Source organism: Heptranchias perlo, chromosome 25 (assembly GCF_035084215.1).
Source record: "Heptranchias perlo isolate sHepPer1 chromosome 25, sHepPer1.hap1, whole genome shotgun sequence".
NCBI lineage: Eukaryota > Metazoa > Chordata > Chondrichthyes > Hexanchiformes > Hexanchidae > Heptranchias > Heptranchias perlo.
In genome coordinates, this window is record NC_090349.1 from 28,422,500 (window position 1) to 28,436,811 (window position 14,312).

The 14,312-nt window shown below is 42.0% G+C and overlaps 1 protein-coding gene across 1 annotated transcript in view; it reads left to right on the forward strand.

Annotated features, from left to right (window-relative positions):
• Positions 1 to 14,312, forward strand: part of LOC137342166 (rasGAP-activating-like protein 1) — a 213,856-nt gene that overhangs the window by 61,425 nt on the left and 138,119 nt on the right. Inside the window, exons 6-7 of the mRNA XM_068005891.1 lie at positions 3,459 to 3,540; positions 13,143 to 13,283. Of these exons, the coding sequence (XP_067861992.1) occupies positions 3,459 to 3,540; positions 13,143 to 13,283 (223 nt within the window). The remainder of the gene's footprint in view (positions 1 to 3,458; positions 3,541 to 13,142; positions 13,284 to 14,312) is intronic.

Genomic DNA, 14,312 nt, shown 5'->3' on the forward strand with positions numbered 1-14,312 from the left:
AGACCTACACCGTCCGTTTTGTACTGAGATTCACTACATCTAGGTTCCGGTGTGGTTTTAATCACTGGAGGGGGTGGTGTGGTAAGCCTCCTCGGGGTCCTGAAAATTATGAAGGGTCCTGGCCCCCGACAGAAACTCCTATCTGCAACCCTTAATGCCCTTTTTGCTCTATCCCTTTCCTGTGTTGTGTCTTCCTTTGTACAATTGATGATGATCCAGCCAATCTTGCTAAAACGCCTGCTATATCCACTCCAATCAATATCCGTTCTCTCTCTCTTTCGACGTTGTCTCTGTGTCCCTGACGTAGGTTCTTCCATTTCCGCGATGGTTGGCCTCCGGAGTCTTCGCTGGCTCCACGCCCAAGATTCTTCATTCTTATTCCGAATCTTATCTCTTCAGGCTGTGCTGTCTCTCTCTCCTGTTGGTTTAGGCTTGTTTGCCTAGTCTGTATCTTCTCCTCATTGGCTCTGTCCCAAGGACTTAGGTAGCATTACCTCATTACTCCTTTTCTAAATAAGGACTTGTGTCTTATCACATCTCCTTTGTCTTTCACAAAACTTAGCTCATTCAAACCGGTTCCAGCCAGCTCAGGCCAGCGACTGAACTCAGGTTACTTCAGTTCAAAAGCTGCTTTTGCCTGTGTGTCAGCAGTTCGGAATAAACTCAGTAGTTTCTGCAGCCCCTGGCCAACACCTTACTATTTGACTTTCTTTCAAGGAAGCAATTATAGAAACTGTGCTAAATTGCTTCTCATATAACTCTAATAAACAGAATGTGTTGAAAAGCACAAAGCGAGGAGCTCAGAAGATAACAAAGCTAATTCAATTTTACAAGCAGGGGCGTACTTTGTTAATCTTCTAATTAAATGAGTTGTTATGGGAAAAAATCTCGTAAATCCACCAAACCTTAACTTCAGAAGTTAAAGCTTTTTTGTGTAATTTCAGCTGAAATAGAATGTTAATGAAATAAAAAAAGAAAATGCTGGAAACACTCAGCAAGTCAGGCAGCATCTGTGGAGAAAGAAACAGAGTTAACGTCTCAGGTTGATGACCTTTCAGTAGAACTTTTAATGAAGATTATTGTTAAAATAACAACATTGAAATCTTGACAGGCTAATGCAGAACTCTAATAGAGTTTTCCATATTTATTGGATTTGGATAGAGCTGGATTAAGAATTCTTATGACCCTTGGCTCCAAGAACTTTCGCACCCCCAAACCCCGCACGACCCCACTCCCCATCCATTAAAACATAAACGTGTAGTGAAGTGCATGAAGAAATAGGAGCATAGAATTTTTACACACTGCATTAATAATAAAGCAAATCATATCGCAATATACTATGCTTACATTAAACTGACCCAGTGGTTTTATGCAGTTTTTCTGTGTTATGGTGAGTTTAACTGTAACCATATTTGGCTGGGGAGGCTGGGCACGAGCCCCATAGGCCAGTGCGTTAACCCGCCCCCAGTCATAGCACTCAATGAACAATTAGGGAACGTGTTACAGTTGGATTGTGTTCCATTGGTACTGAGCAGATTAGGAAGTACAATTAAGCTTGGTGATTTACTTCGCAGATAAGTGCTAGGCCAGTTGGGCAAAGTCGTGTGAAAATGCAATAATGTCCTGCGTTTAATTGTGCTAATCGTAATAGCAGTATTGGTAGGGCACAATGAGGTATTTGTACGAAACCATTAACTTTACCTGAATTTTCAAAAGTGGATTTATTATCTGATCACAGTTTCTGCTATTGTTTGAACTGCTTCCTTGTTTATCTGACCTTTGCAGCTTTTAGAAATCACTGCCCAAGCTCAGACGGCAGTGGGAAACTCTCCGTTGCTGTTGACAGTCCATTATGTGTTTGAGTGTGTGATCAAGGGTATTTTAAAATTATCTGCAATCAAGTTTCGGTGTAAAGCAAATAATCAGGATGCTGCATTTTCAATACTGATTGAATGAATCATCTTGATCTGCATTCAATCAGTATTGAAAATGCAGCATTTTGATTGTTTGCTTTACGCTGAAACTTGATTGAGGATAATTTAAACAGAATACCCTTTGTCATACACACACCCGTAGTAACTAATTACATCTGTACAGTTTGTGCTGCCAAATTAATGAAACTTGGCAAAGCACGTTTGAGAGCCAAGTGAAAGGAGAAAAAAAAGCCAGAAAACAACAAAGAAGCACACACAGAGGACCAACCAAAGAAAGATTAAATTATCAGAGAACTAGATAAATAAGTTATTGATTTCACCTGCCATAATTGCAACATCTCAATTTCAGTTTGACAGAATACCACTGCCCCCCCCCTCCCCCCCCTGCCTGGCAGGGTCTAAATGGGACAGATTTGCAGTGGAATCAAGCACCTGGCGACATCTGGATGGAAATTGGGCTTTCCATTCTCTCTGACCCCAGGAAATTTGGGGCCAAAGAAATGAGAAGAGAGAAAGATGAAGGGAAAGATTTTCTGGTTTATTTTAACTTGCAATTTAGAATTTCCATGGGGTTCTCCCAATCTGGGGGTTCTTCCAACCCTCCGCTTCGGTGGACGATCAGGAGATTCTAGGTGACTGTCTTTTGTCGAAAAGTGTCTGGCTAACTTTCCCCCTGAATCCGGACAGCGCCTCTTTAATATCTGCTAGGTAAGCCAGCAATTACTGCTTTCAGTGCTGCATTGACGTTTACTCATTCAGAGGTTGTCAGGCTGTGGGGCCAGCAGTTCTTCCAGGTTCAGCTGCGTGCCTTACTTCAGCATCTGGACTTTCGAATGACTGGAAAACTGGAAAGATTGCAGTAACAAAACTATTTCTGATGTTTGAGTAACTTATTACTGTAGTATTACATTTAATTTGTGTCACGGTTTATGAGCTACAAGCAAGCAAAATCAGTCAGCCCAGGAAAACCGGAGTTTCCCTGAATCTGCTAGCAGTCTAAGGGTTATGTGTTTGCCTGTTTTGTTTACCACTGAAACATATTTAGTTATGGATATAACTGAGCACACTCAGCAGTGAAAAGGTTACAAAATTGAGAGGAGTTTAAATGCCAGACACAGCATCTCATGAGTGTGTTGGCGGGAACTCTGTCCTCTGATATCTACTGAAAGTCAAGTGATGCTTTTCTGCTTTATCACAATTTGACATTTATCTGTCTTTGAATCTGTACCATAAGAAGTACTTTCAGAGATTACTCAGATGCTTTAGTCAATAATTTTATACTTTTTGACCATAACTATAGAAACTTTGAGACCTATCAGTAGGTTTCACAGTAACATGATATAACATGAATTCTTAAGAAACCAAAGCATGCAGCAAAAAACTTTTTCTTGAAGTTTTGAATCATGATCAGCACTAATTAGCTGTGCGAGAGCTCTGTGCTCAGACAGTAATTTAATAACCTCCCACCCAGCTGTGATTTAAGGAAATATCATCGACTTCTTTTATTCCTTATTATCTCCCTAGAGACCTCGCACCAAGAGACATTTCTGGCACATCAGATCCATTTGCGAGAGTGATATTTAACCACAAAACTACAGAAACAGCCGTAAGTCTCTCATCCTTTTATTTTCTGTCCTGTTTATTCCTGTAGATGTGGCTAACACTGAACAAGCTGTGTTTATGTTCACATAGAGAGCATTCAGCATTTAACAATTGAATATAGAATTGATCCCATCTATAAGGGGAAGTAAAAACAAAAATGAGTGTGTAGACTTAATAGCATGTTCAACATTGGAATGTGCACTACAAGTATGTTACAAAGTATTTTTGAAAACAAAAGTGCAGGCTCCCTTTGTGGCTCAGTGGGTTTACCCTGTGAGCCACTCAAATCAGAAAAGTCCCAATTTTACTTGTAGGCCTGTGCTAAATTAGCAGCTGGATTGCTGCAATTGGCCTCTGTTTCCTGGTTTAGGGAGAGGAATGTCAGTGAGGATTCTTGCACCTTATTGTTATTCAGTGCCCCCTACTGCAAGTGTGTGAGTGTATGTTTGTGTTTGTAGACTTCAAGTAGGAACAGGATGGGACTTGGCTGTGTTGGCCCCCATGATAGCCTGTCAACATCTGTCACATCATTCAGGTGAACAATGGTCACTTGAATGAGGTGTATCAAGGTGACCAGTGTCTGTGAGACCAACAAGTAATCAAAGACTTTGGGGAAAAACACATGAGAAAAAAAATTAAACAAATACTCTTTATAAGTTGCGACTTTAAATTTAATGGGGGATATTCTGAGCACAGTACGTTCTTCAATTCTCCTTGTGACTTTACAGGAGGGACTTCCATTCCTTTCCAAATGAGTTTTGCTACTGCTGAAATTCTCTAAGTAGGATCTGAAAGAAAATATTACAGGAAAATATTATTCTAAAAATGTTCTGGTACTTTGTTTTGGACCTGGTTTAAATTTCTGATGTGGAAACTATATATATTATAAATACATTAGGTGCAAGGAAACTTCATTTCTCATTTGACTTTTATCCAAGTTGCCAAATAGCTAAAGTAGGGACCACTCCCCAATAGTATTGAGCCTGTGATGATAAAACATATTTTTGGATGTCGCAAATGAGTCATGAAGTGAGAATTTGAGCTAATTCTGAAACAAATTATTAATGCTTAATGTTCTGGGACTTGTCAGATCAGTAGCTGTGGGGAGAGAGAAGCAGTAGGAAATTAGTTAAAATCCGTGTAACCAAATAAACAGTGGTGTGTAGATTAACAGATTGGGGCTCTTTTCTCTAGAAAAGAGAAGGCTGAGGGGTGACCTGATAGAGGACTTTAAGATAATGAAAGTGTTTGATAGGGCGGGCGTAGAGAAAATGTTTCCACTTGTTGGGGAGTCCAAAACTAGAGGTCATAAATATAAGATAGTCGCTAATAAATCCAATAGGTAATTCAGGAGAAGCTTCTTTACCCAAAGAGTGGAAAGAATGCGGAACGTGCTACCACAAGGAGTAGTTGAGGCAAATAGCATAGATGCATTTAAGGGGAAGATAGATAAGCACATGAGGGAGAAAGGAATAGAAAGATATCCTGATAGGGTTAGATGAAGTAGGAAGGAAGGAGGCTCATGTGGAGCATAAACGCCGGCATAGACCAGTTGGACCTAACGGTCTGTTTCTGTGCTGTAGTTTCGATGTAACTCGATGTAACATTAAGGCATCCCACACTTCGGATGTATGTACTTGAGGTATAAACCAATAGATCTGATCCATTTAAGACCATTCGTCGCAGGGTGTTCCTGTGGACGAATCCATTTAAAAAGAACTTTGCTTGCATTTGAATGTTAGTTAAATGTGGAGAATTGCATCTTGCAAAGTGAATGAAGAGTAAATTGTTAATGAGCATAGTTTATCTGGCCTCATTTTACATTATTCTTTATAACTTGCTGACTAATATAAAAAAGGAAATATGGTCAAGATTTTATTAGCTGCTTTGCTGTAATGCTGTTATGGTGGAATAGCCTGCCAAAACTTGATGGTCTCTCGACTGCCTGGGCATCAGAGGGCTGCCTGGAGCTGTGCAGCTGATGCTCAGAATAACTCACAGCCTTCAGAGGAGCTGGGGAGAAATTGAAAAACCTATCTTTGTAAGTTGTAATTTTGAAATCAAAAAAAGAATACCGAAGATAGCACAAGAATAAAAAAAATTACTTTTAAGAACCAACTAATTAATTGGTCAATTGTTCTTTCAGAGTTTTAAAAGGTTAATGATTAAAACTCAGTGTTAATGTGGAGGATTAGTATTTTAATAATCAGCTGATGGAGCACAGTAACAGGAGTAGGCCATTCAGCCCCTCGAGCCTGTTCGCCATTCAGTTATGATGTGGAGATGCCGGTGATGGACTGGGGTTGACAATTGTAAACAATTTTACAACACCAAGTTATAGTCCAGCAATTTTATTTTAAAATAAAATTGCTGGCCATTCAGTTAGATCATGGCTGATCTGTACCTCAATTCCATTTACCCACGTTTGTTCCATATCCCTTGATATCCTTACAAAAATCTATCTATCTGTTTTGAAAGTTTCAATTGAACCAGCACGCACAGCCACTTGGGGAAAAGAGTTCCAGATTTCCACTATCCTTTGTGTGAAAAAAGTGCTTCCTGATTTTGTTCCTGGATGGCCCAGCTCTAATTTTAAGATTATACCCCTTTGTTCTGGATTCCCCACCAGAGGAAATAGTTTCTCTGTATTTACCCTTTCGAATTCCTTTATCATTTTACAGACCTCGATTAGCTCACTCCTCAACCTTCTAAACTCAATGGGCACGATTTTAACTTTGAAGTTCGGGTGCATTGGGGGCGTGGAGGCAAACAAAATTGGGCATTTCCAGAGCGGGAAGGAATCCCGGCTCCAACCCGCTGAAAAATGCACACGACCCAGACCCATCTGGGTGCGCACGGGGTCCAGGAACCCTGAAGTCCCACTGGCAATTAAAGTCAGCGGGGACGATATTTAAACCAAGAATTAAACTACTTAAAGTACTTGAAATCTTCATTAATGTAGTTAATCATGCTGGGAAGTGATTTCAATGCTGCCTCAATGTCATTCCCGTGCTGTGTGAAGCACGCCATGGGAAACTAGGCAGGTTGCAGTCAGCAGCCATTTGGACAATTAAATGCCTGTTTGACAGATGGGGATAAAAGGTGAGTTATTGCAGCAGGGCACTCAGTTCACTCAGACAAACTTTTGGCTGGGAGTTCTTTGTGTTTAGTCTGAAAATTCTTGGTTCACACTCAGAATGATTCTGTTTACACATATTTACCTACTTTTTGGACCCCCTCAAACTGACAACATCAGGATGGGGGTGTGCAATGGCTACATTCACCAGTACACCTGAGGAGGAGGAACATCACCATCCTCGCCAGGCACGGCGTGCACTTCCACCACTTGCAGCTCCACAACACAGAGATGCGCCACAGGCACCTGCACAAGAGCAGAGAGGGCAACAACAGAGGGACCGACGTATCAGGAGGGTCTACAGACCAAGGCTGAGCTTCCTGGACCTCTCTGAAGAGCTGTGCCTACGAAGGCTCAGAGTGAGTCACCAGGTGGTCGCAGACATCTACAGCCTCCTTCATGCCGAGCTACACCCAGCTGGGCCTGGTGGCATCGCATTGCCCGTTGCAGTTAAAGTGACCACTGCCCTCAACTTCTTCACCTCTGGATCATTCCAGGGCGCCACCGGTGACATCGCCGGGATCTCTCAGTTGTCTGCCCACAAGTGCGTAACACAGACCACCGATGGATTGTTTTGCGGGGCGTCCCACTATGTCAACTTCCCCATGGATGACCTCAGCCAGATGGAGAGGGCAGTGGGTTTCTACTCTGTAGCTAGCTTCACACGGGTACAGGGTGCTAGTGATTGTACACATGTAGCAATCCGAGCACCTCCACACGAGCTAGGACTGTTCATCAACAGAAAGGGATATCACTCCATCAATGCACAGCTCGTTTGCAAACAACGCAAAAGATTTCTTCACGTGTGCGCCAGATTCCCTGGCAGCAGCCAAGATTCATTCATTCTGAGGCAATCCAACATCCCAACCCTCTTCCACGCACTAAACAGCTTTAAGGGCTGTCTGCTCGGAGACAAGGGATACCCCCTGCACATGTGGCTCATGACATCTGTGAGAAACCCCATCAGCGAGGCACAGTGTTGATACAACGACAGTCACCAGGTCTGTCATTGAACATGCGATAGGACTGCTGAAGATGCGATTTCGGTGCTTGGATCGGTCTGGGGGAGCACTTCAATACACACCAGCGAGAGGGGGTAGAATTATAGTCATCTGTTGTGCCCTGTACAACATGGCGCAACAAGGAGGGTTACAGGTTGATGAGGCCCCACACTCGCATCCAGCATCCACATCTGCCTTCAATATTGAGGAGGAGGAGGAGAAGGAGGAAGATCAACCCATCGGTCGAGCAGCGGCTCACCTGGCTGCTGGTGAGGCCAGGGAGTCACTACTTTTTGAACGATTCTCATAAGGACATCTGCAAAGTGAGGATAGTCCTTTCCTCAGACCACCTGGAAAGAGCAGCACCAGCACCAGTGCCCCCCCTGCCCCCCAGAACAAAACAGTCCTACAACTACACGTACGCCCACTGTAAATGCGCCCACTGTAAATGCACCCACTGGGTGGCATCAAGTCTCACCATTCGTGATGAAGCACATGAAAGGGTGCTATCACAAAAGGCAGTCAGGAATGGGCAAGACGTGGCAGCAGTGGTGAGATTGCTAACATTTAATGTGAATGTAACAAAAACCAAATATAAATGAAAAACATGACAGTCTGTCAGACACCCCTGTGCATACCCTTTGTGATCACAAAACCTTAGCCTTTCGCTTTCTACTACTTCCACGCGGTGCAGCCCCTGTGGCTGTAGCAGAGGTAGTGGCAGGTTGCTCATGTTCATGCCCTGACTGTTGAGATGCTTTTGCCCTATGCCCTCTTGCTTTGGAGCCATTGAGGGCCCCACCGGGGCAGACTCGGCCACCTGGAGAGGAGGCAGCATTGTGGGTACTGGGTTGAGAGGGGCAACGGGTGAGATGTGGGAGCGCTTTGAGTGGCGTCCCCACTTCCACGACCCTTTTTCCATCATCCCTCTTCTGGGCCAGGCCCACATCACTCCTGTCACCCCGCTGGAGAACAGTTTGGAGGACATGTGTGATGCTTTGGAAGCCCTCTTGTAACGTTTCTGTCTGCCTGTTTACCTGAGTCCGAACGGCTATTGTCTGGGCCTGAATGGACTCATTTGTGCTTGAAGCTCAATGGAGGCTAGCCTGCTCTCCATCGCAGATATTCACGCACTTACCTGCACCACTATCTCAGACATGCCCGTAAGCACCTGTGCCACCATTCCACTAATGCTGGAGGTGGACTTCTCCATTCTTGATGCTATTATGGAGAGTGTGCATGGCATCTGTTCTACTACCTCGCAAATTTGCTGCTGTCCTTTTAAAGGATGGCCCCTCGGGTTCAGCATCTGTGTCCAGCTGAGCAGAGCTTGGAGACGAGTGCATCGACTGATGGGAACTCTCCACAGCTGCCCCTGCCACCAGTGTCTGCTCATGTTCACTTGTGTGTGGTGACTCACCAGGTGCCAACCCAACTAACTGACTACTGGGACCCACCGAGATATGAGTATCTGTGCTGGTGGATGGCTCATTAAGATATGACGGTGCACCCTCAGAGGCTGGGAGCTCCTCTGAGGAATCGCCTTCTCCTGTCACTTCGGTCACTGAAGGGCCTGGAATAGAACAGAAGGCAATATTAAGCATCATCACAGATGTGTTATGTTGCGATGAGCATACTGAGGTGTTGAACATGCCAATCATTGTTAACATCAATTCATGTTGTGTGTGATGAATGTTAAAGTTGTGTGACCAGACGTTTGTGGGGTGCCAGTCTCGGTGACCAGACGGACAAGCACTCAAGGGTGCAGCTGATCTGCAGGGCCTTCTCCTCCGCCTCTGTGAGGACTATTATGGTCAATCAGAGAGAACACTGATTTAAACATGGATTAATCAACTAGTTCACATAATGGTTGATCAACAACGCATGATTCCAATCATTTCTGAGGCAACTTCTCCCTGAAAGTTCCTACATTTTCCATGAAAGTCTTGCATTGTGAACATATTGCTCAGATTGTCTACACCAATTGGCCCAAAACACATTTTAATTTAACTTCTGTAATAAATTTTGCCAAAATATTTGGCTTTATAATATTTCCTGCAAACTATAGCTTGTATATATAAAGAATATAAGGAATGTTCTGTGAGAAATGAAAGATTTGATTAAATATTATTGCAAGAAATGATACACATTGAGAATTTAATATTCATAACTCAGACCTGTCCCGTTTAGTGATAATTCAGTTCTGAAATGCACTTGCTTCACGAGAGCACCTACTTCCTTCATTTTGAGTTTGATATGGGAGGCACCAGGATGGTTGTGTTTGACATGCACACAAAAGCTGCTTTGACTTTCCACATATGACTCCCGTTTTAGTACCACAACATAATTTGACATTGCTTACTGTAAATTTATTTGATTCCACAAATTCTTTCTCTCTGCTTTCCATTGAAATCAAAGCATCAACTGAACCTCACCAGGATTGTATGTTTAACTCTGAAGCCTTGTGTTTGCCAACAATTATAGCATGATCAGACAATACATCAGAGTGTAGAAACTATTCTCCTATCACATCTAAACAGCTACTTAAATATTGCTATATCCAACTGTTTAAAACCAGATTATTAACGAACGTGCTCTTTAAAATAATAGGCTTTGAAATTATAGTGTGAGATGATGGGTATAAAAATACATTTGTCTGAAATGTCTCTATTTTAGTGGCGGTTTTTAACCTGTTTATTTTAGGGCTAAACTTTGGAAAATGCATCCAAATTCATTGTTACTCTTTAGTAATCAAACATTAAATATTATGTGAATGCACATTTCAAGAGGAAGGGTATTAAAAAAAGACCAAAAGATGAGAGAGCAGATGAAAGAAACTGACAAGAGACAATGCGGATGTCATTTTTTTACTTGAAAGAGTTTAAATGGGATCCACACAGACTGGCCTCCATATGGATTGGCATTAGTCCAGTTCAATAACTTTTGGTGAAGCCTGAGGGACTCATTACTGAGCTGCCTCTATCTGTCTGTCTGTGCGCCATTGTATCCATAGTGCAGTGATCTCCAGATGCACGAAAACCTGATCCCAGCAGAATGTGATATAACCTTAGAAACCCAGAAACTATTTCCTATGCACTTCTACCGAATTGTTTTTCAGACTGGAGGGAAGTATACAGTAGTGTTCCCCAGGGGTCAGTATTAGGACTGCTGATCTTTTTGATATATATTAATGACCTGGACTTGGGTATAGAGGGCATAATTTTCAATTTGCAGATGACACAAAATTCGGAAATGTAGTAAACAATGAGGAGGATAGTAACAGAATTCAGGAGGACATAGACAGACTGGTGAAATGGGCAGATGAAATTTAACGCAGAGAAGTGTGAAGTGATACATTTTGGTAGGAAGAATGAGGAGAGGCAATATAAACTAAATGGTTCAATTTTAAAGGGGGTGCAGGAACAGAGAGACATGGGGGTGTATGTACACAAATCTTTGATGGTGGCAGGACAAGTTGAGAAGGCTGTTAAAAAAGCATATGGGATCCTGGGCTTCATTAATAGAGGCATAGAGTACAAAAGCAAGGAAGTTATGCTAAACCTTTATAAAACACTGATTAGGCCTCAGCTGGAGTATTGTGTTCAATTCTGGGCACCACACTTTAGGAAGGGTGTCAAGGCCTTAGTGAGGGTGCAGAAGATATTTACTAGAATAGTATCAGGGATGAGGGACTTCAGTTATGTGGAGAGTCTGGAGAAGCTGGGGTTGTTCTCCTTGGAGCAGAGAAGGTTAGTGGAGATTTGATAGAGGTGTTCAAAATCATGAAGGGTTTTGATAGCATTAGTAAGGAGAAACTGTTTCCAGTGGCCTAAGGGTCAGTAACCAGAGGACACGGATATAAGGTGATTGGCAAAAGAATCAGAGACGACATGAGGAATTTTTTTTTTTCTGCAGCGAGTTGTTGTGATCTGGAATGCATTGGCTGAAAGGGTGGTGGAAGCAGATTCAATAGTAACTTTCAAAAGGGAATTGGATAAATACTTGAAGGGAAAAGAATTACAGGGCTACCGGGAAAAAGCAGGCGAGTGGGACTAATTGAATAGCTCTTTCAAAGAGCTGGCACAGGCACGATGGGCCGAATGGCCTCCTTCTGTGCTGTATCATTCTATATAGAATTCATAATCAAACATGCTCCCTAATTATTAATTGAGTGCGCTGACCAGGGCCGGCTTAACGCATGGGCCTATGGGGTTCGTGCCTAGGGGTCCTAGCCAAATATGTGGCCCCTGGTAAAACTTACCATAACGCATAAAAACTGCTTACAACTGTTGGATCTGTTTGATTTAAGTGCAGTATATTAAATGATTTGCTTTATTATTAATGCCGTGTGTAAATATTCTATGCGCCTATTTCTTCATGCATTTTACCACATGTCTGTGTTTTAATGGATCGGGGGAGGAAGGGGTTGTACGGGGTTGGGGGGGTGCTGCCGGGGGGCCTCGAATATTCTTGGTGCCCAGGGCCCCAAGAATTCTTAATCCAGCTCTGGTTATGACTGAATTTACTAGTCTGCCACTTTTGTGATGTGGCGCCATTGTGACGTTAATCATCAGCAGCACTCCTTTCTGATGTGGACACATTTTCCAACCTACAGTGTGAGTAGCTCATTTTTGAGAAGCTGGGCTAATGATCAGTTGCAAAAAACCAGGCTTTAAAACTCATTTACAGCCAGTCAGTCAGAACCCTTTTTGAATAAAGTTGCTTTCGAACAATGGATGTTTTAGCCGGGCATCAGAAGAGTGGAGGTAAGATAGATATTTTAAACTTATAAAAGTAGGTTTAAAAATCTTTAGAATTAATTGAAAAGAGTATAAATAAAATAAAAATGACAGAGAATAGGAGGGGAAAAAGGATTACAGGTGAGGTATCTTTATAGGGTCAGGGCTGAGAAATAGCAGGAGCAGCGCTGGGTTTCATGGGTATAGGGCTGAAAGGCAAAGACGGATCAAGCCAGTAAAATAAATAAAGAGAAAAAGAGACAAATGAAGTTAGAAACCACAGCGGTGGATAAAAAATGAGCAGAATGTGGTCTATTGCGTGCAATAAATGGGGAGAAGTAGATAGTACAAGACAGAAAGAAAGTATGATACAGTAAATAAAGGAAAAAGTCAGTGAATTAGAGTAAGTGAGCCTGAATGAAAGATTAAGAAAGTGCAAGAGAGAGAAAGGAATCAATAAAGAGCATTCTTACATTAAAGAACTGTTTATTTGGGAGGTTCAGGAATGAGGTGGTTTATTGGCTAATGAGAAAGTATCTTTGTTCTTTTAGTTTCCACTTGCTGTATTTTTAAAAAACAAATTACCCCTGTGGAAGATTATGCCTTTTATCATTTAACTTCTGCATAAAATGTTTGACATCTGGTTGTTAAATTTACTCCAGAAAATGACATATTTTGAATTCATTTTTGATTTATGCGATAACACTTGATAACTCTTTCAAATTTCTAGACTATAAAGAAGACTCGTTTTCCTCACTGGAATGAAGTGTTTGAGTTTGAACTGGAGGATGGCTTAACAACAGAAGGAATGACATTCACTGTGGAAGTCTGGGACTGGGATATGGTGGGAAAGAATGATTTTCTGGGAAAGGTGAGTTGCCACTGTTTGACCTGGCAGTTTACAAACTTTCACATTTTGACGTCAGCAGAATACTTAATGGGGGTGTGTAGTGGATGATCTCTAGCCACCATTGTAATCTTCTATTTATAAAACAAACGGCCCAGCTACATAATATATGAGTGACAAGGCCACGTGTGTTGAGTTTAGCTGGGTCCGCAGGTTTTATAAATATTCCATCACATCAGCCGCTATGGGTTGCTTTCACACAATGAAAGTATTGAGAAATATCAACAGTATCAGTGTATAAAGGATGTGTGTGTCTCTATTTACTTAAGTATTAGAATGGATATTTGCTTCTGTAGAGGGAGAGCACACCCAGTGTAGTCCAGTTTAGCAATATGTTCCAATGTGTGCCATTGCCGCAATGTGTTGCTGAGATTGTTTGTGCCTCTCCCAAAGTTGTCAGCTACCCACTGGTTAGAGGGTTAGTTTCAGCATATAGTCCACCTCTCCTGAGTTAGGTGGTATACAGTACATCGGTAGTTAAGGAAAAATGTCTTAACCTCTTTATCTACTAGTAAAATAATAATAGAAAATGTCTATTATTTAAAACATCCTTGATGAGGGATACAGCTGTTTACCTCTGAATTCTGTTTGTGGTTTTTTTTTTAAATACCATGATTATTGTGGATGTAAATCTATCAGGAAGACCAGCTGAAAGCTGATCATTGCAGTTATGACTAAAACATTGCTGATATGTTTGTTTACGTTTTTCCGGCTAATTTTTTGATTACATTTCAGCTTCATTTCTGGAACGAGAAGTGGAATAATGCCTCCTATCTAAGCAGTGTCCTTGGTATTACTGGAGCTTTACTCCCTGTGCGATCCTTTGAACATTTAGTATTGGTGACCATGTTTGGAAGAGAAATAGTAAAACAGCCAAATTGAATCAGTGTTGGATAACTACATGTTGCGGGATAACTACACACAGCTTAATCCTTATTACAACTTTCTCTCCCCATAGATATCAGGGAAGTGCACACCCTTCAAAAAGCATCG